The sequence below is a fragment of the Pongo pygmaeus genome, chromosome 2 (genome assembly GCF_028885625.2).
Source record: "Pongo pygmaeus isolate AG05252 chromosome 2, NHGRI_mPonPyg2-v2.0_pri, whole genome shotgun sequence".
Classification (NCBI taxonomy): domain Eukaryota; kingdom Metazoa; phylum Chordata; class Mammalia; order Primates; family Hominidae; genus Pongo; species Pongo pygmaeus.
Window position 1 is genome coordinate 103,338,822 of NC_085930.1, and position 24,392 is coordinate 103,363,213.

The window sequence follows — 24,392 nt, forward strand, 5'->3', positions numbered from 1 at the left end:
GATCCGCCCGCCTGGGCCTCCCAAAGTGCTGGGATTACAGGCGTGAACCACCGCGCCTGGCCGGAACCACCTTTAATTCTCACCAGGCAACCTTGGACAGGAGAAACTCGGGCCCTGACACCGCTAGTAAGGTGCCCAAGACCACATAGCAAGGCCTGGGGTTGTCTGCTGGGGCCATTCCAGCTTTGGCTGATAATGCGTTTATTGCGTTACTTTAGTACAGTCGGCCTGCCTCGCCCCACCTCCAGCAGCCCAGCCTGTTCACAGCTTTCTGCTCACTGCTCACTACCCAAAGAAGTGGGGTCTGTCTCCCAGGGTGCGCACTCCAGGCACCTTCTCGGCCCTGGTCGTTGCTCTGGAGCCCGGCTTCCCCGTCCCTTCCCTCCGGCTGAATCCTGCGCCCGACCTGTGCCGCCCTTCCCGGGGCTGCTACATTCAAGGGTTATCCTGTTAATAAATAAGCCCGCGCAGCTGCCCTCAGCCAGGGCCTGTCGGTTGGTGTCTCCATCGGCCGGTGACCCCCAGTGTGCCCGGCCTCAACCCGTCCTTCTTTTCAGGGTCTGGCTCCTCTCCCGCCTGTCGTCTCCTGCTTGGTTCCCGGCGTGGGGACAGTCCGGTCACCAGTGCGTTGCGCTGCGCGGCCCCCGCTCAGCGCGAGGCTCAGGGGCGTGGGTCCGCCGGTTACGGCCCTTCCTCCGCGACTCCAGGGGCAGTGACTGCAGCGCAGGCTGAGGGCGGCACATGCGCAGGGAGTTCGCGCTGCCACCGCCGCCCGGCTCCACCAGCTGCAGAAAGTCCCGGTACCAGAGTTTGGGGCCCGGCGGCGCGGCGGGCGCAGCCTCCTCGGCCCGCGCCAGCCGTTCGGCCTGCGTAGCACTCAACACGTGCAGCGACAGGCGACGCAGCGGTTGCGTAAAGCCCTGCTCGACGGCGGCGCACAAGTACACGCCCGAGTCCCGGCGCCGCAGCCTGCGCAGCAGTAGTCCCCGGGCGGTGCGCTCGGTGCGCTCCTCTGTCAGCACCTGCGGGCAGAGGGCAGCGTGAGGCGGGGGTGTCGGGCCAGGAACAGGGCTTCCGGGCCCTAGCACGCGACGGAAGAAGCAAAGAGTCATTGGGAGTCGAGGTGGAGCGGGAAAGGGGTGCCCGCGGGCGCACATTTTAAGGCTGAGTGTTTGGGAGCTGGTGGTCTTCAAGGGAGAATCCGAAAGAGGCGGGGTTTACATGAACGTGGCGGGTGGGTCAGGGACCTCAATGGGCGGGTCGAGGGCGGGTCTTCTGGATTCAGGGGAGGCGGGTCAGGAGCCCCGTTGGACGCAATGGGGCCTCAGCAGCTTGTGGAGTGCAGGTGAGGGACCAAACTGGACGGGGCGGGGAGTGGGTCTGGTTGGACTGGGCTTCGTTGGGTAGGGCGGGGCCTCTCCTGGATGCGGAGGTGGGACAGGAGCCTGGCGGGGAGGGCGGAGTAAGGCTCACCTGGGTGTGGGCTGTCACCCCTGCGCGCTGGAAAGTCCACTCCACGCGCGCCTGCAGCGAGCGGGGCTCACACTCCAGAAAGGCGCTGCTGCCCTCGACGCCGAACACCTTGTGTTCCAGCAGCGCTGGACGAGACGAGTCTTGGGGCGAGAAGAACGTCAGATTTAGGCAGGGCAGGGCAGGTGTGGCGTCTTCTGGGGCTGACAGTAGGGGCAGCTGGGGCACTCACCTCCGGAGCACAACGTGCTGGGGTCGCCATTCCTTACGTCTTGCCGCCGGAACCGCCTGTGGGGAACATCGGATCTTCTGTGAGCCCTTCTTCTTTCAGCCCCGGGCAGTGAAAGACCCTTCTCCTCCCTCTCGGCGGCCCAACCCCGACCCCGCCCACCTCTTGGCACTGGGCTGGAAGCGCGTGCACGCGACCCCGTCCCAGGCGCAGTAGGGGTCACGCGCCAGACAGCATTCGGTGCAGACGCGGCCGTGGGCAGCGCAGCGGTGCAACGCGATCTGGGCCACAGCGCTCCGCGAGGCTACGTACAGCTGGTGCTAGGGGGCACGAGGGGCTCTGGGCTGACCGAGGGCGACCCCACGCCTGCCTCCCATCGGTCAGGGATCCCTTCTCCCACTCGACAGATGGGAACACTGAGGTCTTACGCCTCAGGTCACACAGTCTAGTAAAGCCAGAGCCTGTACTCAAACCCGGTACTGCAAACTACCAAAAGGGGCCAGAGGCTTGGGACGCGCCAGGCACAAGCTCAGTCCATCCCACCCCGACCCCCATCCTGGTCACTCACCCTTTTGGAAGAAATTTGCATGCTGGTGACAGCGGCCGAGTCCTGAGAGGGAGGAGGGGCGACGGGGTCAGGGCTTAGTGGGGTGGGGGGGTCCCGGGCGACTGGGGGCGAGGCCTCACCTCAAACACGTGCAGCTCCTCCAGGAGCAGCCCCTCTGCGCTGGGCCTACTGCCCTTGGGGACCGAGATCACTTTCAGCACGGTGCCAGCGTCTGCAGGGATGAGAAGGGGTAATGACCATTGGTGCTCCCGGACAGCTGGGGCTAGTGTCTACTCGCCTTTGAGGGGGTCTACCCTCAGCATATTTGGGTTGCGAAGAGCGTGGACTGGAAGAGTGTGGGTTGGGCAGCATCCAGAAGGTGGAGACACAGCCCAGGAAAGGATGTGGAGATGGGACTGAACAAGGAGAGCTTCCACCAGCAGCCCACAGGGCCTGATAGGAGCCTGGGGGTCGCTGTGGAGGGACCCTGACCTGTGCCAATGAAGAGGACGTCATAGTGTCCGTCAGCGGCTGCAACCCGGTCCGCGGCAATTTGAGTGAAGGTGTAATTGGCTCCAACTTGTAGGAAAAGAGGGCGCCCCCCAATGGGCAGGACAGAGTTGTACATGAGGGGGTGGTTCCGCGCAAACTGGATGACATCATCTGGGAAGTCCTTGGTGGAACTGAAGGTGCCAAAGGTCTTGCTGGGGCACTGGGGGTGGGGGAAAGGGAGGCACAGCAGGGATATAGATATGGGGGCTTGATAGGCAGCCCTCCATGCCAAGCCTCTGGGAACATGGAGGGGGATGGGGACAGAACCCTGCCCTGAGAATTAGAGAGGAGATCAGCCTTGCCCTCGGAAGTCAGAGTCGGGAAACAAGCCTTGTCTTATGATGGAAACGTTTTCCCACCCATAACTAAAGGAAGAAACCACATTCACCAAGAAGACCCCAGGCCAAGTTCTCAAACCCTTGAGGCTTTGAAGTGGCTTGTAGCAGAAGTCCCTGGGCTACGAACCATGCCTGGCCGCGGGTAGGGGACGCGACCCTGGTATGACACCCACTGGTGCATGGGCCCCTCCTTGTGTGCAAAGGGTCCCAGGAAGGCCCGGCGCACGTCGTTCATGCTGTACACGCACACTGCAGAGCCCTGGAAGATGCTGCTGGAGGCGAAGACCAGGGCGGGGTGAGGGGCCGGGCGGAGCCCAGCGGCCCGCCCGGGACGCTCCCTACCTCCTGCCCCTCACCTGGACGTGGAGAAGACGGCATAGAGCAGCGGGGTCCGGTGGTCCCGCGAGGACAACAGAAACACATCCTCTGCGGGGAAGGGGCCTAGCTGGGGTAGGGCGCACAGCCCCGCTGCGGCGGGGGCTCCCGGAAGCTGCGCCGCTGCCCCCCTCCCTAACCCCATACCCACTCCCGCACTCACGGAGCTGATCGAAGTGGGTGTCGCCCTCGACGCCGGGCACCGAGCACACCAGCCGCGCCTTCAGGAACGTCGTCCACTTGTTGACCAGGCTGCGCTGGCCGCCCACGTCGTTCTGCCGGGACGATCAAAGGGGATGAGGGTGAGACCAGAGTAGGCAAAGGGGTAGGGGCAGGGTCGCCGGGTGTGGCCCAGGGACTCCTCACCCGGCAGATCTGGCCAACGCGGGACACGGACAGGCGTCCCAGTGCCGGCGCCGCCTCTACCGCCGTCTCACGAAAGAAGAAGTAGATTTTGTCGTCGTCTGGGTTCTCGCTCTCCGGGATCCAAAATACCTTGACAAACTTGGGCTCTGACCACGGTAGGAGGCATGGGTCAGCGGGTCCTGGCCTCGCCTCCTGATGCGAGACCCACGCGCTGCTTCCCCTTCCCGTAGCGCGGGCACAGCACCCGGGATCACAGTGTCTGACCACCCAACCTCTAGGACCACGTCCAGTTGGCGCTCTGCGCGGACCGAATCCAAAGGATCAGGGCCTGCGAGGCAAGAAGCAGCCGCGAGGGGGCAGCAGAGACCGTGGCTACCTGGAGGCGCGGGCGGGAAGCCCGGCTAGCCTCCGATCTCGCCCTACACAGTCGCCCAGCACCTTAGGCTGGGGTAGGAGGGAGATGAGGTAATCTGGTTTCACCTTCACTCATGAATCTTCCTCCCTAGCATAACCAGATGCTCCCCACTCCTGCTTCAAATCCTTCTGCTGGGTTCCATTGCTTTTTATTATTATTATTATATTATTATTATTATTATTATTATTTTGAGACAGTCTCGCTCTGTCGCCCAGGCTGGAGTGCTCGATCTCGGCTCACTGCAACCTCAGCCTCCTAAGTAGCTGAGATTACAGTCAGAGCCTACCACCATACCTGGCTTTTTTTTTTTTTTTTTTTTGAGACGAAGTCTCGCTCTATCGCCCAGGCTGGAATGCAGTGGCACAGTCTCCATTCACTGCAACCTCCGCCTCCTGGGTTCAAGCGATTCTCCTGCCTCAGCCTCCTGAGTAGCTGGGATTACAGATGCACACCATCATGCCCGACTAATTTTTGTATATTTAGTAGAGACGGGGTTTCACCATGTTGGCCAGGCTGGTCTCAAATTCCTGATCTCAGGTGATCCGCCCGCCTCAGCCTCCCAAAGTGCTGGGATTACAGGTGCACACCACTGCGCCCGGCCAATTTTTGTATGTTTTAGTAGAGACAGGGTTTCACCATGTTGGCCAGGCTAGTCTCAAACTCCTGGCCTCAAGCGATTTGCCTGCCTCCGCCTCCCAAAATGCTGGGATTACAGGTGTGAGCCACTGCGCCCACCAGCCAATAGCCCTTATTTAATTTTTATTTTATTTAGAGACAGGGTCTGCTCTGTCCTGCAGTGGCAGCATCATGGCTCACTGCAGCCTCCAACTCCTGGACTCAAGTGATCCTTCCATCTCAGCCTCCTGACTAGCCAGGACTACAGGTGTGTGCATGCCACTGCCCCCAGCTAATTTTATTTTATTTTCTGTCTTGCTTTGTAGCCCAGGCTGGTATGAAACTCCTGTCTTCAAGCAATCTGTCTGCCTCAGCCTCCCAAAGTGCTGGGATTACAGGCGAAAGCCATTGTGCCCAGCCCCCATGGCTCTTAGAATAAGTGACTCTGGCCCCTGACAGTCCAGGCCACCTTTTCATTGCTAGCTCTGCAAGTCTATTCCTTTGCTTGTTCCTGCATCCAGGCCTTTGCACTAGTTGCTCCCTCTGCCTGAATGCTCATCCCTAAATTTTGCTGGCTGGCTGTCTCGTGCTTGGGAATTAGCAAATACTCCCCTCAGCACAGCGGCTTCCTTTACCCAATCCCCTCCAGCCACCCAGTCTCCTTTTCCCTTCCTCCCTTGTCTCTCTCTGGCCTCATGGCCATTGGACTTGATCTTATCATGTATGTGATCTGTGAACTCAAAGAGGTCACGGTCATACCTATCTTGTCTGTCTCTGTGACGCCAGTGCCTGATTAAGGAGGGTATTTGGTAAGACCTGGCCACACCCACTGCTCACTTACTTTATGGGCCTTGCTTGGCACCTGCCCTGTGGGAGGGTGACAGCCTCCTCCCACCAACCCTACCAACCTCTCACCATTGAGCCAGCGGGAGTCGTGTGGCTCTGTTCGGAGACTCGGACGTTGCCCTAGGCTTCGAAAGATGGTAAAGTCTCGTCCCATGAGGTCTGCTGCCACCCCTGAGTATAGCTCCTCCCCTGCAGACAGAGCAAGGGCCACTCAGCCAAACGGAGGGCTCTTGGGGCAGGAAGGCCTGGGGAGCTCTGGGAGCTCTCAGGGAGTCAGTGAGGCTATGGGGGAATCGCTGGAGCTCTTGGGGGTCTTGGGACTTTGTGAGGTTCTGGAGTTTCTAAGGGGTTCTCTTGGGGCCTTAGCCCTGGACTCACCCACCAGCACGGAGGCAGCCCGATGCCTGGGGTCATAAGGACTCTTCCCCTTGCCATCCTCTATCCTTCCTGGGTCCAGCCGGAGGACGGGCTCCTGGGAGTTGTGGCAAGTTGTGACTACCAGGCCCTTCTTACCCTCCTGACCTCCCTCCCTGCCTAGATCCAGCCTTACCTCTGCCCGGTGGCCCACTTCCACAAAGGCACAGGTTGGGTGGAAGGCTCCCGTGCCACAGGCCAGCAAATGGGTGCGGTTGTAGGCATGCAGCAACTTCACGAAGTTCATGCACTCAGTCTAGTAGGGTTGGAGATGTGAGGCTTCCCCCAGGGACATAGCCTTAAGAGGTCCCAGCTCACTAGTGGCATCCTCACCCCTCCCTCTCTTCGGCATTGGCCCAGGCAAGTACTAACATGGGCTACAGGGACCTGGGGGCCCTTGCTGACCAGCCCAGGCCTCACGAGGGTGGGCGTCTGAGGAAGCACAAGCCTGCAAAGCCTCCCATGACTCAGAGGCCCCCCAGAAGAATTACACGAGCCCCCACCCTGACTCACCACCCCCAGACCTCAGCCACCTCGACCTCCCTGCCCTCATCCCAGCCAGAACAGGCAGGCCTCTGTTTTAGCCCTGCCCTGTCTCTGGGGTGAGGGGCTGACCCTCCCAACTCCCGGCCCGGGCAGCCGGCACTCACACCAATGTCCTTCCCTGCCCAGTTGCACTCCTCTCGCCATTCCACAGGGGCCGGCCAGGCCAGCTATGGGGAGGTTGGGGGAGAGAGGACACAGGTCAGGAACTTGGGATATTCTCTACCTCAGGGAGCCCATTCCTCTGGGTCTCTCCAGGCAGGCTGGAGTGGGGTCCTAGGGCTCCTTCCCTGGGGAGTGCTGGGGTTGGGAGTCCCTGGCACCTTCTTGGCCCGCTTGCTGATGTTGTCCAGGTTGAGGGAGGCCACATGGTTCTCGGCGCCCACAAACAGGCGTCCACGCTCCTCATCCACCAGCAAGGCCTCGTAGCAGCAGGTTCGCTCCAGGCTGAAAGTCTGGAGACCATGCCAGGCCTGGAGCTCTGCAGGGCAGGACACTGCTGAGGACTCGCCAGCCATGCTGGAAGCCTCCCCCAGGTCCTGCCTGGTGGTGACTCTATGGGCCAAGGTTGCCATTAGGACCTGGCCTGTACACATGTGAGTTTACATGTGTGTGAGTTTACACACACAAACCCAAGCCCACCCAGGTGCACGTGTGGAGCTGCCAGAGTAGGTGGTACATCCCCCCAGGAAGAGGAAGGCAGGTTGAACTTGGGCATGCTCAGACAGGTGGTGTCTCCAGGCAGGCGCACTGGGAGGCCAGGCTTATGGACACCAGAGTCCTGGGGGAGACTGGCATGCAGGGATGGCCAGAACCCCAACTCCCAAAAGTCAGGCTGAGAGTTCCTTTCCTGCCACTCCACCACCAGCCTGAGCTCAGCAGAATTGCCTATTCACTGCCACTGCCCAGGGGCCACCCTCCTATACAGGAAGCATGAGAAGGGGGCTCTGACTTCCCTGTTGCTCTGCTGAAGGAGTATCGCCTTGTTGGGGGTACTGAACGGAACAGAGACAAGGTCTGTTTCTATGGGGACAGGAGGGGTCTTCCTGAGAAAGCACGAAGATAATGTGGGCAGAGGCTGGGGGCTGAGGCCCAGACAGGGTTAACTGGAGGTGGCCTGAGAGTGCCCACTAATCCCACCAGAGTCTGGTGACAGGCATGCACATGGGGCAACAGCCAACACAGAGCCCCCTGGCCATACCGGGACCCTTTCCTGCCCACCTCAAGCTGGGCCCTCCCGCCTGCCAGGTGCACCTACCTTGGAAGGAGAGCCGAAGGCGTGGGGGGCTGGGGGCGGCACCCCCCAGCCCCACTGCCCAGAGCAGGGCCAGGCCCGGGATCACGGCGGCGGCCCCGGCCCGCCCCATCTCAGCAGCTCAGGGCGCTCAGAGTTCAGCGGGTGTGTGTGTGGAGGAGCCTTGAGCTGCCCTGGACTCTGCCCCAGGATCTGGAAGAGGAGTCGGCAGTAAGGGTGAGGGCGGGAGGCTAGCGGGGGAGTCCCCAGGGATCAGATTACAGCCCCTAGGGGAAAAAGGCTGGGGGGTCGCATTCCACTTCCGAACCCTCCCCTCCGAGGGTGCCCCGCCTGGCCACAATCACAGACACACCCACACCACTGGGCACACCCTCAGGGTCACCCTGCACTGGCAGGCCCGCCTCACCACGTCACCCTTCCCAGTAACCTCCTCTCTTGTATACACACTCACAGACATTAATTCACAATGTGCCACCCACTTCATGCCAGCTTAGACCTGGGAGGAGGGATACTGGGAGACATAGACAAGGTCCCCACGTGAGAGGGGACAGAGCGCCAACAAGGAATCAGATGAATGCAGAGGGTGCCAAGTGCAATGAGCAAAACAAGCCAGTCAAAAGAGTGAGAGTGACAGGAGGGGGTCAGGCCTCTGGAGGTGGCAGTGTCCCCACAGTCCCACAGAAAAACGCAGAGACACTTTTGAGGCTGGAGCCAAGGGTGTGGGTGCCTGTGAATGTGAATGTGTTTCCAAGTGTCCCCTTGTGATGTGCGCATGTGTGTAGTGTGTATGTGCATGTGTGTGCATGTCTATGTGCAAATATATAGTGTGTCATATTGCACATGTGTGGATATGGGTTGGTGTGCACACACATGTGGCACTGTGCAATCTGTGCAGTGCATATGTGTGATATGTGCATATTTTGCACACAGATGTGTTGCGCGTTTGCGCATGTGCACATGTGTGCACCCATAAGAATGGACGTGTCTCTGGGCATGCAAGTGAGCAAATCTAATTGCAGCATCAATCACTCCATTCCTCAGAGGGAGAAGTGCTACCCAGGAGACGCAAGACCTGGGCAGAAGCCTCAGCCTCTGACTTGGGGACTGCTCCCAACCCAGCTGAAGCAGCCTCTGCATTTGAGCTTGAGGGCTCTCTCTCCACACCCCTGAGGAATCAAAGAGGGGCAAGGTGAGGCAGCCCTTCACTCGCACCCCAGCCTCCTGGCCTCGCTGAGCTGGCCTTCCCTCTCAATGCCTCCACAGCCTCTCTGAGCCTCTCCCTTCACTTCTCTCGCCCCTTGAGGTCTCCCCATCTTTGAGCCCCTTCACTCTAGGAGCCAGACACCTCCCCCTGGCCCTCAGCTGGGGCAAAGACCTGGCTGCTTTGCCCACCCTCCTTCCCAGGGGTCAGCTGGGCAGGTGCTGGACACAGGAGCCCAGGGAGTGGGGCAAGGTTCCGGGTGGGATTAAGCAAGTGGAGCGGCTGCTGGGGCAGGTTCCAGGCCTCTCCACCCACACTCCTGCCCAGCTCCTGGCCCCATCCCAGGCCAGGACCCCCACCTCCCTCCTTCCCTCCGCTGACACTTGCCGCTGCCTCTTCTCAGGTTCTAGAGGTCTTCCAGGCCAACACTGGCTGCCTTCTCACACTCCACCGAGGACTCCCGCAGCAGCACCTCTCCACTCTGGCCCCTTCCCACCCTGGGGCTGCTGGGGACCCTCTGACGGCTCCTTTAAGGAGCAGCCCCCGCCCCCACCAGGCCAGCCACCGCCCCACACGCCGCGCGCTGCGCCGGAAAGTTTAGAGGGCGGATCGGGTGACCGGGCAGGCAGCCGGACCGGCTGGAGACGGCGGCCAGGCGGGAGTGGAATGGGCACAAGGGAGGGGCTGGTAGGCACGACCACTCCCCTATTGGGCCTTATGGCAGAAGGGTGCCCCAGGTGGCGGTCCCAGAAACCAGGTGGCCAGCCAAGGCAAGGGAGGAAGAAACCCCAGCTCCAGGGGCTCAGCAGGCAAAGCGAATCACTGGGTGGGGGCACCACCCGGGGACTCCAATATCTCACCTGTCCCTCCACAGGTGGGGAGCTGTGGGGAGAGATAATGGGAAGCTCAGCTGCCACCTCAGTTCCCAGGGACCGGCTGGGGTGGGCGGGCAGCCGGAGGTCAGGGGAGGGGCTCTCAAGTGGAGGTTGGATGGGCCCTCAGGACCCAGCCCCCGTCCTTCCTCGCCACTTGGGCCACTTAGTACTTCAGGGGCCTGGCCAGCAGTGGCTTCTTCCAGGACAGCCAGATCGGGGAGGGAGAGGAGGGCAGGAGAGGGGCAGACGCAGGAGGAGCAGCAAATCTCACTTCTGCACCACAGGGTGGGGCCCATCTGGAGTCCCCCATCCTGGACAGGTAGCTTTGCATCTCTGCTGAGGTTTGGGGGCGGACCATGTGACCTCCCTTCCTCTGGCTTCTCTTTCTAGGTTGGAGGTGGGAGGAACAACCCCCACCAAACCCAGAGCCGAAAACTGAGGGAGTTTTAAAGACAGGACGGAGCTCCTGCACCTCGGAGCCTCAGTTGGGGATGACCTGGGGTCTTGTCCTGAAGCTGAGTCTGGTGAACGTGCCCCATTTGTAGCATGAGGGGTACTTCTCTGGAGGGACTGTATGTTGACAGTGGCAGAGTGGAGCCCTCAAGTCCACCTGAGTGAATATACCAGGGCTTGAGAATGGGCTTTGATCCTTCCATCCTTGCAAAAGGCATTTTCCTGCCACCTCCCAAGGTTGGTGGGGCAGTGTGGGCATTCCAAGTGTTGCAGTTCTGTTGCCCAGCCCTGGATGCCTCCAGCCAAGCAAGGACAGAGGTGGGGGGCACATCTCCAAGTCCCCTGGAAGTGGAAGTGGGGCTATGCCCCTCCTTCCGCAGGGCCCTTCAGGAGGGCAAGTGGAAGGACAGATCCCTGCCCCAGCTCATGGGCTTCCTGGATGCGGCCTTTTCCCACTCCAAGAGTAGCTGCCTCTAGCCTTGGACCTGGGCAGGCTCTCCTGGCTCCATGCAAGCAGACAACATTCTTTGGCTGTTTACAGCTTTCCACCCAAGCAGCCAGGATCAGCAAGTGCCTCAGAGGCTCCCATCTACTCCCACTGTGCCCCCATAGGCCCTCACTGCCTTATGTTTTCCAGGCCCAGGGGCCCGGTCTCTGTTTCATCACCCTGCACCTTCCTCCACCTGCGTTCACTCTGGGAAACGAGATCAGGAACCACCACCCGCCCCCCCGGCCCGCCGCCATTATCTTTCCAATAGCCTGGGATTCAACCCCCAGCCAAAAGGACTGGGCTGTCTCTGTCCTCATTGAGTGCTGTGCCCTGTCCTCTGTCCTCTAGATGTGTACCCTCCCTTGAGTAGGAATGGAGGTCCCCAGGGATGGGAGGTCAACTTGTCCCTGATTCCACATGGTCCCCTTTCTGTTCCTCAGCCCCAGGTCCAGTGTGCCAGGCCATGGGTAGGGGCCCCCATGGAGGTCAGCACTCCAGGAGCAGGGTCACTGCCTGTGGGTCACACTGGGGGGTGGAACTCCTCGAGGATTCTGGAATCAGGCAGCCTGAGCCTGAGTCTCAACAGAATGGGGCAAACCAGGCAAGGCAGCTGGGGTCCCTTTTCCTGCCTGTACTCCTGCCCTGGACTTCTCTCTTTTGAGGGAGTTTCCATGGGCAGAGGCCTGCCTGGGTCCTTGCTCTGGGGCTGCTTGTCAGTGGCATGGCCTACCACAGCCTTGGCTTTTCCTTCTGGAAAAACCTGGACTGTTTTGCCAAATCTCAGCACCTGCCTCCCCACCCCTGGCCACCAGCGGGGCCTGCCCCTTTGCCCCTGCCTGGACTCCGGGTGGTGTGGTTGGGGTGAGATACCCATCTGAGGAAGGTTGTGGCAACCCTCCCAGTGCAGCCTGGGCTGGATGGGATCTTGGGTGCCCCACTCACACCTGCTTTAGTCATCAGGGCTTGTGGCTCCAACGTCACAACCTTCCTTGTTCTGGCCACGTAGGTACCAGGTCATGCTGCCCAGAGGACTTAGGCACGGTGGGGGCAGGCGTGGGCGGCCATAGGATCATCACCTGAGGCCTAACTTCCCAGACACTCTAAAGCCCCGCCCCAGGGGCATCTCCTGGGGAAGCGTCTGCAGGCATGTCCTCACCCCAGCCTGGTCTCCACATTCCCAGGGGACCCTGGCCCACCTTTTTTGAAAGATTAGCTCCTCCCCTCCTTGCCTGTTCCCCTTCCCTTCTGAGGTCCCTGTCAGAACCGAGATGGAGGTGCTGAGGGAGGGGCTACCAAGAACCCTGGGCCTTTGGCTGTGGCCCTACCCCCGCCCGCCCCACCCCTGCCCTCCCCTCCTGCACATTCCTCCCAGGCTGAGGTCAGCCCCTCTGGGATGCAGGAGCCCCCCCCACCAGCCACATCACAGCTCTTCCCTCACTCCTGTTTTCCTCATTGCCCAGCAGGGAGGGGTGGGAGGAGAGGGGGCTGGGGGCGGGGCCTCCCTCTTCCTCCCTCCTCCGGAGCCCGGCAGGGTGGAGGGGGCTATGCCAGGAATGCTGGAAAGTGGACTCTGAGGGCACACTGCACTCATGAACAGACATTCACATAAATACTACATTCTCCTAACTGGCTAGGGGAGAGCCTCCCAGGAGTGCTGGGTATGGGGCTCTGAATGCTCTGGGGAGGGCTGGGGAGTCTGGAGCCAGCCCCAAGGATCAACCCCCTTATTAGTCCAGCAGGAGGTGGGGTTGAATCCCGACCCCGCCACTCAGCCGACCCCGTGGCCCTAGCTGGAGTCTGCACCTCTCATTTTCCCTGCAGCTACAGACAGTGGCCAGGCTGGTCTGGCACACAGTGGGGGTACCACAGGTATGCACTCTTGCTGCCACCTTAGCTCTGGGCATCTTGGGCACCCAGGCCTATGAGGGCCTCAGAGAAACCCTCCACTGCTGCCTCTTCCATCCCAGCTGAACAAGGCCCCTTCTTGGGCTCAGCTTCTCTCTTGTCCCCTTTTGTTGTGCCCCTCACCCCAGTACTTTTTTTTTTTTTCTTTTTTTTGAGACAGGATCTTGCTTTGTCACCCAGGGTGGAGTGCAGTGGTGGGATCACGGCTCACGGCAGCCTCAACCTCCTGAGCTCAAGTGATCCTCCCACCTCAACCTCCTGAGTAGCTGGGACTACAGGCATGCGCCACCATGCCTAGCTAATTTTTTTGTATTATTATTATTTTTTTGGTAGAGATGAGGTTTTGTCATGTTGCCCATGCTGGTCTTGAACTCCTGGGCTCAAGCAATCCTCCTGCCTTGGCCTCCCAAAGTGCTGGGATTAGAGGCATGAGTCACCGCTCCCGGCCACCTCAGTACAATTACTTCCTCAACCCTCTGACCCCTGTGCCTAGGGTTCTACTCGAACCTCCCTCCCTCCCCTGGGTGGGGACTCCTCAGTCTTCTCACTTCCCAAGTCCCCAACCCACCCCTGGCACTGCCAAGCCTGCCCTCCTGAAAGCCCCTACCTTTTGTCTTACTTAGGACAAGCACTGACCCCTTTACCCTCCCCCAGGCTGTATCCCTGGGGTCATTCTGTCACTTCTCTCCCCATGCCTCCCTTCTGCAGGACCCTGTCCCTGACCCCTGACTCAGAGAGCTTGCTGAAGTTTGGCGGGATTGCAGGCTTTTAGCTTGGCATTCACAGGGCCACTCTCTTTTTCATCTTTTTTTTTTTTTTTTTTTTTTTTTTGAGACAGGATCTTGCTTTGTCACCCAGGCTGGAGTGCAGTGGCAAGATCATGGCCCACAGCAGCCTTGACCTCCAGAACTCAAGTGATCCTCCCAGCTCAGCCTCCCGAGGAGCTGGGACTCCAGGCACACACCACAACGCACAGTTAATTTTTGTATTTTTTGTAAAAATGGAGGTCTCACTATGTTGCCCAGGCTGATCTTGAACTCCTGGGTTCAAGTTATCCTCCTGCCTCAGCCTCCCAAAGTGTTGGAATTACAGGCCTGAGCTACCACACCGAGGCCACAGGACCACTCTGAAGCTTGGTGTAGCTTCCAGTGCTCCACCTGTCCCGTTTCTGGGATGCATTAGCTCTTTTGTTGCCAAGACTTTGCTTGCGCTGTGGCCTCCACCCTTTAGACCCTTCCCCTTGTCACCTGCTGGACTTCTCCTCACCGTTCATGATCCACCTTGGCTGTCACCCGTCTTCTGTGTAATTCCAGATCCCTGTGGTGCCAGGTTCAAGCCTCTGGGCAGGGCTCTGCGTTCCCCACTGTGGGGGAAGCAGCAAGGGCTATAAGCACTGGAGACCCCAGGACCCAGCAGAGGACAGGCACAGGGAGGCAGGAGATGGTGTGCCCACAGGAAGCCCTTCCACCTTCCTAGGCATGCAGAGTCTCCACGGGGTTGGAGGACGGATGGAGAAAGGACACCCCTTAACCCTGTCCCAGTCCCCCAGGCCTTGATGACCCTGACCTCAGTAAGGTCAGAAAGCAGAAGGCAATGGGATGAGATGTCAAACTGATTTTTCTCCCAGCCAAGATCACCAGGGACTGTGGGGCTGCATCTCTGGCAAGGGGAGAAAAGGACCCATGGCCTTGACTTCTGCTTCTCTTGGATTTTAGTGCCCATCACCGTGTGACTGAGGGCTGAGTGGCTTGCAGGCATGGACACATTTGCTGCCACACAGCTGCATACATACCCCGGCTGACTGGAGGCCATCCCCCTGGGTGATGAGAGGTGCTGCCTTCCCTCTGGTAGTCCATGGTAGAGATGAGGACCGCTAGGATCTTTTGTTTTTAAGAGATGGGGTCTTGCTATGTTGCCCAGGCTGGTCTCAAACTTTTGGCCTCAAGTGATCTTCCTGTCTTGGCCTCCCAAAGTGCTGGGATTACAGGCATGAGCCACTACATCCAGTCAGGGTCTCTTTTTATTTATTTTTTTGAGACAGAGTCCCGCTCAGCCGCCCAGGCTGGAGTGCAGTGGCACAATCTTGGCTCACTGCAACCACCGTCTCCTGGGTTCAAGTGATTCTCCTGTTTCAGCCTCCTGAGTAGTTGGGATTAGAGGCACCCGTCATCATGCCCAGCTAGTTTTTGTATTTTAGTAGAGATGGGGTTTCACCAGGTTGGCCAGGCTGGTCTTGAACTCCTGACATCAGGTGATCCGCCTGCCTTGGCCTTCCAAAGTGCTAGGATTACAGGCGTGAGCCACCACACCCAGCTCCAGGGTCTCTTTTTAGGGCAGCAGACACAGAGACTGGGGTCAGTTTTGGGGAGTGGGGCCAGACCCAGAACTCAGCCAAACAATGCTGTAGTCTTGTCTTTGCCTCCTCCCTGACTCCCAGGGTCACTAGGACTTGGCTGGCCATGCCACTGACCAGGCAGCTGGAGTCAGGGCTTGTATTCTCCACCCAACTGGTTTGGCACTCAGTTTGGGTGTGGTGGGGTGAAATGATTCTGGGGAACTGAGAGGACTAAGTTTTCCTGACATCAGAAGCCATGGGGCTCCCTGGAACATGGGACTTCTTCCAGGCCTTGGCAGCCCCTGCAGCCTCAGTGATCCCTGCTGTAACCCTGGAGAGGGCCCTTTCCCCCTTCTGCACCTGGCATCTAGGTCTGCACCTACCTGCTGGGACAGGGGGTGGTACAGTGGGGGTGTCTAGGCCTGGGAAACTACTGAGGCAGCTTGCCTGGCTCCTCCTCACTGAGTTTCCCTCTACTCTCCTCTCTCAGGCCTCGCTGACCCTGAAAGCTTGCCTCTCTCTTCCCAGCTGCTCCCCCACCCCCCAAATGGGTTAAAAATACCAAAGTTCCCACCACATCAGTAGCTGGAGCAATTATTTCAAGTGGGCCAGGCCCTCTGGGAGGCAGATCAGCTTCATGGCGGTCTCCACAGGCTGTAGACAACTCACCCCCCGCTGGGAGCATGAGCCTGGGTCCCTGCCCAGCTCTGCATGTCCTGCTAAGGGTCCTGGGCCTCACAGCTGCAGCTCCCCATGGATGGAGACAGAAAGATGGGGCTTCTTAGGCTGGGAGGGCTCTGGGGATGCAGCGCCAGGGAGCATTGAATTTCTGGTGCTCCTCACCCAACTGCTCCTGAGGGTTGATGAATGGTTGAGGTCCAGCCTGGGACAGCTCCAGGTAGCAGGGGATGCCCAGGAACCAACCTCATGGAGTCCCTTCAGTTGGGGTGCAGGACACCCGGGCAGCCCCTTCCTGCCTGTAGCCCCCCATGGCTGGGAATTTCCCAACCACCAAACACAAGGCTGAATTGACAAGCCGCCTCCACCAGTGCTGGGACAATGGAGCCTTATGCCCTGGAAATCTGAGCCTGGGTGGGAGGCCGGGGCAGGTGGAGGCCTAGCTGTCTGCACTCAGGGAAGCCCTGCCCCCAGGATCCCACCCAGACCCACTGCCAAGACGGCACCAGGGCAATCCTGTCAGGGCCCCGCATGGCCCACCCAGGGAGGGAGGCACCGGGTGAGTTAGACAGACAATGCCAGCCCCTCAATGGTCCCTCTGTGCAGGGTTCCCCCTCAGGACAGAAGGAAGGAACCATCTCCCGCCCGCTTCCTGCTGAGCGGGCATCGGGGCTCTGGCGCTCCTGCTCGCACATCTGCGGCTCAGCGGGGTCCAGGCCTGGGCCTCTGAAAGAAGGCGGGGACCTGGGTTGGGCGCAGGATCCTATTCTCCGTGTCGTCGGCCCTCGCAGGCAGGGGCAGCAGGAAAGGCCCGAGGAACTGGGGCGGGGACCGGGCCTGGGGGGCGCCGATGTCCTTCCAACCGGGCGACAGCAGCCTCTCATCTCCTGCCAGTGCCCGCGGCCGAAGCTACGGGGCACTGGCAGGTGTGCGGGGGCGGGGTCCCGGGTCTCTGGCTCAACTCTCCCTCCCTCCCTCCCCGCCTCCGCGGCGCCGACCCCGGCCAGCCCTCTGCCCGGGCCGCTCTGTCCTGGGGCGGCCGCGGAGCCGTCGCCGCCTCACAAAGCTGCCTTTGTGTCCAGCGGCCTCCGCGGGACCCGCTGACGTCAGCCTCTGTGACCAGCCAGGCAGGGCAGAGCACGGGCGGCGGCGCCCCCTGGCGGCCGGAGGCGGAGGCGCCAACCCCGGAGCCCCACCCAGTCGAGGCCAGCCTTTCCGCGAGCCCGCCCCCACACGTTCAGGCCGCGGCTGCCCCCGGGAGAAGGTCCAGGCGCCTCGATGGCACTCAGGGCCCGCCCCACAAGCATCACCAGCCTTGCCATCTGCAGTTCCCTTCCCCAGCAACGCGCGGGCCCTTCCCACCGCCTCATGGAGCCTTCCATCTTCAGAGTCAATGATCTGCAGCCCTCCAGGCCCAGCCGGCAACCATCACATGGTAATATGAACACCTGTCACTACCCCTCAGGTTTGGCGGGGGCCCTCTGGGGCAGGGGCCTTTCTGAATATGTCTTAAGGTCCCTACTGGCCTTTTTCGTCAAGCCAGGACTGCATACGGCCCACCTGGCTGTGTGGCCTTGGCAACGCACACTCTCCGGGCCTTGGTACCTTTCTCCTTCCGCGCTAGAGACGCGCCGGCCACCCCTCCTGCTCCAGGTGTGGAAGAGCACCTTACAACCGCTCACTTAGAAGCCTGCCCAGCTGCCCGAGACCCAAGGCTGCAGAGTGTTGGAAGGGCGGGGACACACGGGCCCCACATGTATGCTGCCTAGTCCAGGTGGGAGAAATGAAGCCCAGAACATCGGGCTCCAGGACGGCCCGGAAAGCTGAGTCAGGGCCCTGACCCAGGTTGAGGACTGAGGTTAGGACCACCATCACCTTGGCACACCTTAGCCCGGGCCTCTGCCACTGGGAGAGAATACCCATCAGTTCTCGGTATTTTTTTTCTTTCTACATTTTATTATTTCAAACCAGGTGAACAATTCCATAAAACATGTGAAAAAAGCAAGGAAGTGTTCAACGCTGAAGGCCCCGGGCCTGGGACAAGGGCATGAGGGGCGTGGCCCCCCAGCAGGCAGCGGCGGTTCCTAGGTTAGCGCTAGGGAGCTACATTTTAGGTTAATGGAGCCTGGGCCCAGGGCCGCTGGGGCATGGCCCTCAGTGACGTTGGCAGTTGTCTGGAACAGCCCTTGGAACCCAATTCTGTGGAGGGCAGGGCAGGGGTGCCGCTCGCACGGGGGCGGCCAGCAGAGGGACGGGTGTAAACACGCAGACACACTCAAGGCACGGAGTCACTTGGAAGGGGGGCTTGGGGGGAGGGGGGTTGCTGGTCAGGATCTGACAGTTTTTAAATAGTTTTTCTCTAAAAAGTTTTCTAGATTTGCAGTTTTCTTTTTTTTTTTTTTTTTTTCCTTTACTTTCATTTTTTTAAAAAGCTACGAGAATGAGCAGGTGGACTGTGGTTTCCAGGAATGGTGGCGTCTCACGCTTCTTGTGCTTTTTCCTTTGGGGCCTCCGAGCGGCTGGGGGTGGGGGACTGGGCAGGAGGCTCCCTGTAAACATTTGGACTTGGGCTGGGCAGGGGCTGGTGTTGGGCAAAGCTGGGGGTCCAGGCTGGAGAAGCAGGGGCCCCTCCAGACGCAGCCTTGGGAGACTCAGCATGTGCCCCCCTCCCCTCATCACAGAACAAGACAATGGTTAAAAACCAGAACAGATGCCCAGAAGGGGGTACCATGGCCATTACCAGCACCTCAGACAAGGGCAGGCTTCAAACAGGGAGGCCTGTGGCAACCCCTCCCCTACGTCTGGAGCTGAGGGGACGGGGGGAGCTGAGAACAAAGAGAGGAAAGAGGAGAAAAGCGGCCGGGGGAATAGGCGGGGAACGTGGTCTTCTTGCCCCCATCTTCCTCAGGGGTTGGGGGGTACAAAGTCGGCGGTGGCCCTGGAGGTGGGGGGAAAGCAGAGCATGGATCGGGAAGCAGCCAGGGCGCGCCTCTCTCCCGCCTCCCTAGACAATAACCCTTCTCTATTTTTCCTACCCATTTGTTACCAGGGACACAGTTGCCGCCCAAGGAGCCAGTTTCTGTTGCTGGGTTACGTGGGGGAGGGGAGTCTGTGGCACTTGGAGAGTCATCCCCACCTCCACCAGGGCCAGTGGGGCCAGCCTAAGCCCAGGACGCTCAGACAAGTCAGAGGGCAAGAGCTGGAGGTGCACATGGAGCTGGTGGTAGTGGGCAGCAGGGCTGGGCTCCGCTGGCATCCAGCTTCCGGCAGGCTGGGCCAATGGCCTGGTGGGTGAGGAGGTGAGATTTCTCCAGGGAACATCAGGATGGCCTCTGGTTCTGTCCCAGGGCAAGGCCAAGCCCTTCTGTCTGCACCACTGGGCCAGGCCTGCTTGTATGACCTCCTCCATGCCCTGCACCTCACTCACTTGACCTCCTGATTCACACCCTGGGCCTTCTCCTCCCTTGTCCCCTGGTCACCTATTGCCTCTCCCCTCCAGGTTCACCCCCCTACCCACCCCCCGAACCCCCTGCTGGGGCTCCAGGCCCGCTTAGTTCTTCCCCAGCGCCCTGCCACAGCCCCTCTGGCTCACCATCCCGCCAGGCCCCGCTGCCCCTCAGAAGAGGCCGCAGTCCTTCAGGTTGTTCTTGATGATGACGTCGGTGACGGCGTCAAACACGAACTGCACGTTCTTGGTGTCGGTGGCGCACGTGAAGTGCGTGTAGATCTCCTTGGTGTCTTTGCGCTTATTCAGGTCCTCAAACTTACTCTGGATGTAGCTGGCTGCCTCATCATACTTGTTGGCCCCTGGGGGAGAGAAAATGAAGACTTGTGCTGCATGTGTGGCAGGCAGGCCGCATCCTACGTGTGCAGCAAGGGTCTGTGCGTGTGGACAGCCAGGCATACAACCTGTGCATGCGTGTGCATAATATGACAATGTCTGTGGCTGCCCATACATGCCAGATGTGCAAAGGGGTACCCCACTGTGTGAAGGAGGATGCCCATGTACACATGTTCAGGGGTACATGCTTGAGTGTGTTAAGGGCTCCATGTGTGCACACACAACTATACAAGCCTAAATGAGGCACCAGCCCCTGCAAGTGTTCCAAGGTTACACTTCTGTCCAGTGGGGGGCGGCTGAGGGCCACCTGGTCACCATAGGCTACTCCGGCCAAGAAGCAACCCTCCGGAGGCCCTATCCCCACAGTCCCCACACCTGTGTACTCAGGGAAGCAGATGGTCAGGGGACTGTGTGTGATCTTCTCCTCGAACAGGTCCTTCTTGTTGAGGAAGAGGATGATGGACGTGTCTGTGAACCACTTGTTGTTGCAGATGCTGTCAAATAGCTTCATGCTCTCATGCATGCGGTTCTAGGGGTAGAATAGCGAGGTCAACGCGAGCCACCACTCCCCAAGCCCGCTGCCCCCACCCGCAGCATTCTCTCAGCCTCTCACCATCTCCTCGTCCTCAGCTAGCACCAAGTCATAGGCGCTCAAGGCTACACAGAAGATGATGGCTGTGACGCCCTCAAAGCAGTGGATCCACTTCTTCCGCTCAGACCGCTGACCACCCACATCAAACATCCTGCAGACATAGATCACCTTAGCTTCAGGAAGGGAGCCCTGGGGGGAGGCTTTCTGCCCCATTTCCCAGGTTGGCTGACTGAGGACAGAGGCCTCTCCAGAGTAGGGCAGCTACCTTCTGGAATCATCCACACTTGCCCACCTCACCCCTGGTTCTGGGCCAGGGGCTTGGACAGCAGGCAGGCTGCTGCCACATCAGGCAGGAGCAGCAGAGGCTGTGAGCAGCTGGCAGAGGTGGTGTGGATCCTGACTGCTGGTTCATTAGGTGGTGAGGATGTGCTTGCCCAGAACACATGAGCCTTGCAAAACCTCAGTGGGGCTGGGGGATCCTGGACCAGCTCCTGCCTCTGCTACCTCAGAGGCTGGCAGGTCCTGCCCCTCCCACCTGTCTACATGCTCGCTCACTTGAAGTGTAGGTCCTTGAAGGTGAAGTGTGTCTCCACGATCCCCGTGGTCTTTACGCGGGTCCGTAGCACATCTTGCTGTGTGGGGATGTAGTCACTCTGTGCAATGCGCTCCAGGTCGTTCAGGTAGCTGGGGGTTGGGGGGTGGGAGGGTCAATGGGGGCCAGCATGGGGCTTCCTTACCTGGACCCTGGGCCAGCTGCAAGAGGCCCCTTCCCTCCCATGCCATTTCTTAAGCACAGCCCTTGCTTTTTTTTTTTTTTTGAGACAGAGTGTTACTCTGTTGCCAGGCTGGAGTGCAGTGGCGTGATCTTGGCTCACTGCAACCTCTGCCTGCCAGGTTCAAGCAATTCTCCTGCCTCAGCCTCCTGAGTAGCTGGGACTACAGGCGCCCGCCGCCCAGCTAATTTTTGTATTGTTAGTAGAGACGGAGTTTCACCATGTTGGCCAGATGGTCTCGATCTCTCGACCTCAGGTGATCCGCCCACCTCGGCCTCCCAAAGTGCTGGGATTACAGGCATGAGCCACTGCGCCCGGCCTAGGCACAGCCCTTGTTTCTTTAACCCCTGCCTGCATTACCTCATTGCTCAAATGAAGAAACCTGAACTCAGAGCCCCCGGCCTCCCACCTGTAGAATGGGAATGGGAGGAGGTGCAGCTCTGTGGACAGCTAGCCAGCCAAGCTCCAGCACCCAGGGTCTGAGCCAGACCTGCCTCGGACAGGATCCAGGATGTTGGGGCTATAGGCAAAGAGGGTGGGAGGAGGCAAATTAGTCCTTCAGTGAAGGATTCAGGATGCTAATGGGCGCAATTATGGCACTAGCCGCAGAGCAGCCTGGTGTGGTCCCTCAATGTGGTGCTGGACAGATTGGGGCTTGCCAGGCCCAGTGGGCTCTTTGCCCAGTGCCCAATGAAATCTGGGCTCCTCAGGGGGAGGGCACAGACACCTGCTTGGCGGGGGTCCCAGGGGCTCATTACCAGTTCCCTTAATTAGTATCAAGGCTACCCCTGCAGGGCCTGCCTCTGCTGCCTGCCTCAATATCCCTGCCATGCCCTGGAGGCTGGTCCCAGGCCTCCAGGCTGCTGCCCAGAGCCGACTTTTCATTCCTGGGGCAAGGCTGCTGGGGCCGGCCCTTGGCTCCTACCAGCAACCAGGCCAAACCAGGCCAGAGGGAAATGATCTCAGAGTAGCAGGGACAAAACAGAAAAACAGGAAGGGCCATGGGGAACCATGACGCATGTGCTGTGACCCGCATAGCACGCCCCGCCCCCTACTGCCAGAGTCCTCAATGTGGAAGCACCATGGTGCGTTCCACACCAGCCTCTCCCTTTTCCCCAACAGGTGGGTTCGCCCCAGGGACCCCCTGTAAGCTGTAGGCTTGGAGGGTTGCTGCAAAGAGGGGCTGGAGGAGCCCTGCTTCCTGTGGTGTTCCAATCCGCAACCCATCCCCAGGGGGAGCTATCAAGGCATAAACCTGACTGGGAGAACAGGGCCTGTGTTCACTCCCAAAACTGTGCTGGGCACACAGTGGGTGCCTAATGTCTGGAGAATGGAGAAAGAGGATGATGGAGAAGCAGGAAGTGGCCTGGAGGTGGCTCTATCCCTGCTCCCTTTGAGTATCATGGGCACCAAAGTCCCTGCTGCTCTGACCCCAAGCTCGCTGGTGGCTGGGCCAGAGATCTCAGGGAGGGGCAGTGGTGAGGCCTGGGGGCCCCACAGCATTTGGCTGTGACTCCACAGCTCCTGTAGGGGGCGCACATTCACAAGAGCATTCAGGCCGTGTAAGGGTGGGAGGAGGCTGTTCATGTGGCTGGGACAGGGCTCAGGAATCACAGCCAGCCAAGACCCTCCTCCTCCCACCCTTGCTGAAATCCACCCTATGGGTAGGCTCAGGACTGGATGAGCAATAGGAGCAAAAGCGTTTTCCAGTCAGAGGGGATTGGCTTAAGCAGAGATAGGGGAAGGCTAGAGTACAGGGAGAGCGGCCTATCTGGTGACACCATCCAAAGCCTGCGGATGTCCCCTGCAGCCATCCTCAATGGCTATTAGCCTGTCTGTCCTGTTCCCCATGGGGTCCTCAGCACCCTGCACCAGTCCAAGTACATGATAGATACCACAGGGAAGGAGTTCAGAGCTGTGGAAAGGGTGTAGGCTTGTCATGCGTCTGGGATTCCTGGGACCCCTTGTAATTCCTCAGCTGAGTCCTGGGCTCAGCCTAGGGCCACCGAGGGTCAGAGCTGAGGTCCAGGGGCTCTGACCTACACACATACCTGTCACCTCCCAGATAACTTCCTCCCCTGTGGCCCCCTCCAGCCAGCCTCCACAGCCTATGTTCAAGCACAGCCAGCTCCCCATCACCCCGAGGATGCTGCACATGCTGTGCCCCTGCCTGGAATCGTCTCATCCACTCCTCCCCTGGCTGACTCTCCTTCAGAGCTCAGCAATCCTGTCTCTGGGCCAACCCCACCTCTACCTTTTCACTAACACCCTAAATTGTCACTGCATGGGGACTTTGCTCCACTCATCACTGTGTCCTTGAAGCCTTGCAGAGGGCCTGGCACATAACAGGTGGCAGCAAATGTTCTGAGTCTCGCTCTGTCACCCAGGCTAGAGCACAGTGGCGCAAGCTCCGCCTCCCAGGTTCACGCCATTCTCCTGCCTTAGCCTCCTGAGTAGCTGGGACTACAGGTGCCCGCCACCACGCCTGGCTAATTTTTTGTATTTTTAGTAGAGACGGGGTTTCACCGTGTTAGCCAGGATGGTCTCGATCTCCTGACCTCATGATCCACCTGCCTTCAGCCTCCCAAAGTGCTGGGATTACAGGCGTGAGCCACCACGCCCGGCCGCAAATGTTCTTTAGAAGACTGTATGTCAAGACAGATCAGACTCAACTGGCCTGGAAGAGATGTACTGTATAAGCCACCTGCCTGTCATTCCTCCTGGCCTTTCAGTAACGTGACACCCACCCACCCTCCAAACCAAAAAACACGAAGGCCTTGGTTAACAGTCATCAGTTTCATAAGCAAAGACCAGCAGTGTCCTTCTGGGGGTTCTCAGGCCCTCCGGTCCAGCCTTTAGTCCTCCCCCAGCCCCCGCCCTGCCCTGTCCTGCCCTGCCCAGCCCCTCAGAGCACTCACTAGGCAGCTGAGTCGTTGAGCTGGTATTCCCTTGAGCGGCCAAAGCAGGCCTGCACACCATGGTCAGCCCAGAGCCTCCGGATGACGCCGGACAGGTCATCAGGGAGCACGCCTTGCTCCTCGGCGGTGCAGGACAGTGCAAATAGCTGCCTGGCGTCGTCCTGGGCACAGTGGTGGGTGGTCAGGCAGTTGAAGGAAGGTACCCCCACTCTGCCAGAGGCAGGGAGACCTCTGGAATGGGGCCCAGGCTAGGGTATTCTTGGATTCCCTAGGATGAGACTTGCCCTAAAACCTTTTTTTGTTGTTGTTGTTTACTTTTTTCTGTGACAGAGTCTAGCTCTGTCACCAAGGCTAGAGTGCAATGGG

General features: G+C 59.6%; 2 protein-coding genes and 2 long non-coding RNA genes across 10 annotated transcripts in view; 2 read left to right on the plus strand and 2 right to left on the minus strand.

Moving 5' to 3' along the window:
• Nucleotides 1-184: 184 nt before the first annotated feature.
• SEMA3B (semaphorin 3B) lies at nucleotides 185-16,951 on the minus strand. Of its 4 annotated transcripts, XM_054480222.2 has the most exons (21): nucleotides 16,647-16,951; nucleotides 15,799-16,077; nucleotides 14,682-15,213; nucleotides 14,156-14,252; nucleotides 7,969-8,157; nucleotides 7,034-7,191; nucleotides 6,818-6,880; nucleotides 6,304-6,423; nucleotides 6,132-6,225; nucleotides 5,823-5,942; nucleotides 3,878-4,023; nucleotides 3,675-3,786; nucleotides 3,493-3,562; nucleotides 3,264-3,408; nucleotides 2,739-2,958; nucleotides 2,387-2,478; nucleotides 2,268-2,309; nucleotides 1,862-2,019; nucleotides 1,703-1,758; nucleotides 1,474-1,613; nucleotides 185-1,022 (listed from the first exon to the last, which is right to left on the minus strand). In XM_054480222.2, exons 5-21 carry the CDS (start codon nucleotides 8,075-8,077, stop codon nucleotides 618-620), a joined length of 2,250 nt encoding a protein of 749 aa, XP_054336197.1. In that variant the 5' UTR covers nucleotides 8,078-8,157; nucleotides 14,156-14,252; nucleotides 14,682-15,213; nucleotides 15,799-16,077; nucleotides 16,647-16,951; the 3' UTR covers nucleotides 185-617. The 4 variants fall into 4 exon arrangements, with proteins under 4 accessions (XP_054336197.1, XP_063518028.1, XP_054336199.1 ...); XM_063661958.1 differs by lacking the exons at nucleotides 14,156-14,252; nucleotides 14,682-15,213; nucleotides 15,799-16,077; nucleotides 16,647-16,951 and adding an exon at nucleotides 10,027-10,292 and having other exon boundaries at nucleotides 3,264-3,405; XM_054480224.2 differs by lacking the exons at nucleotides 14,156-14,252; nucleotides 14,682-15,213; nucleotides 15,799-16,077; nucleotides 16,647-16,951 and adding an exon at nucleotides 10,027-10,292.
• Nucleotides 3,520-10,678, plus strand: LOC129032638 (uncharacterized). The gene is made up of 4 exons (XR_008501420.1): nucleotides 3,520-4,342; nucleotides 5,065-5,175; nucleotides 9,007-9,154; nucleotides 10,432-10,678. It is a non-coding gene; the product is annotated as an uncharacterized LOC129032638 (long non-coding RNA).
• Nucleotides 16,952-17,030: 79 nt separating the features above from the next.
• LOC129032637 (uncharacterized) lies at nucleotides 17,031-18,362 on the plus strand. The gene is made up of 2 exons (XR_008501416.2): nucleotides 17,031-17,337; nucleotides 17,442-18,362. It is a non-coding gene; the product is annotated as an uncharacterized LOC129032637 (long non-coding RNA).
• GNAI2 (G protein subunit alpha i2) overlaps nucleotides 17,838-24,392 on the minus strand; it is a 32,834-nt gene continuing 26,279 nt past the window's right edge. For 2 of the 4 annotated variants that reach the window (XM_063661961.1, XM_054480228.2), the window contains exons 4-9: nucleotides 24,027-24,187; nucleotides 20,891-21,019; nucleotides 20,357-20,486; nucleotides 20,119-20,272; nucleotides 19,495-19,709; nucleotides 17,838-18,840 (exon numbers count right to left, since the gene is read on the minus strand). In XM_063661961.1, coding sequence (XP_063518031.1) covers nucleotides 19,519-19,709; nucleotides 20,119-20,272; nucleotides 20,357-20,486; nucleotides 20,891-21,019; nucleotides 24,027-24,187 — 765 coding nt within the window. In that variant the 3' untranslated portion in view covers nucleotides 17,838-18,840; nucleotides 19,495-19,518. Of the gene's footprint in view, nucleotides 20,273-20,356; nucleotides 20,487-20,890; nucleotides 21,020-24,026; nucleotides 24,188-24,392 lie in introns of all 4 variants that reach the window. The other 2 variants (XM_063661960.1, XM_063661959.1) reach the window with 1 other exon arrangement.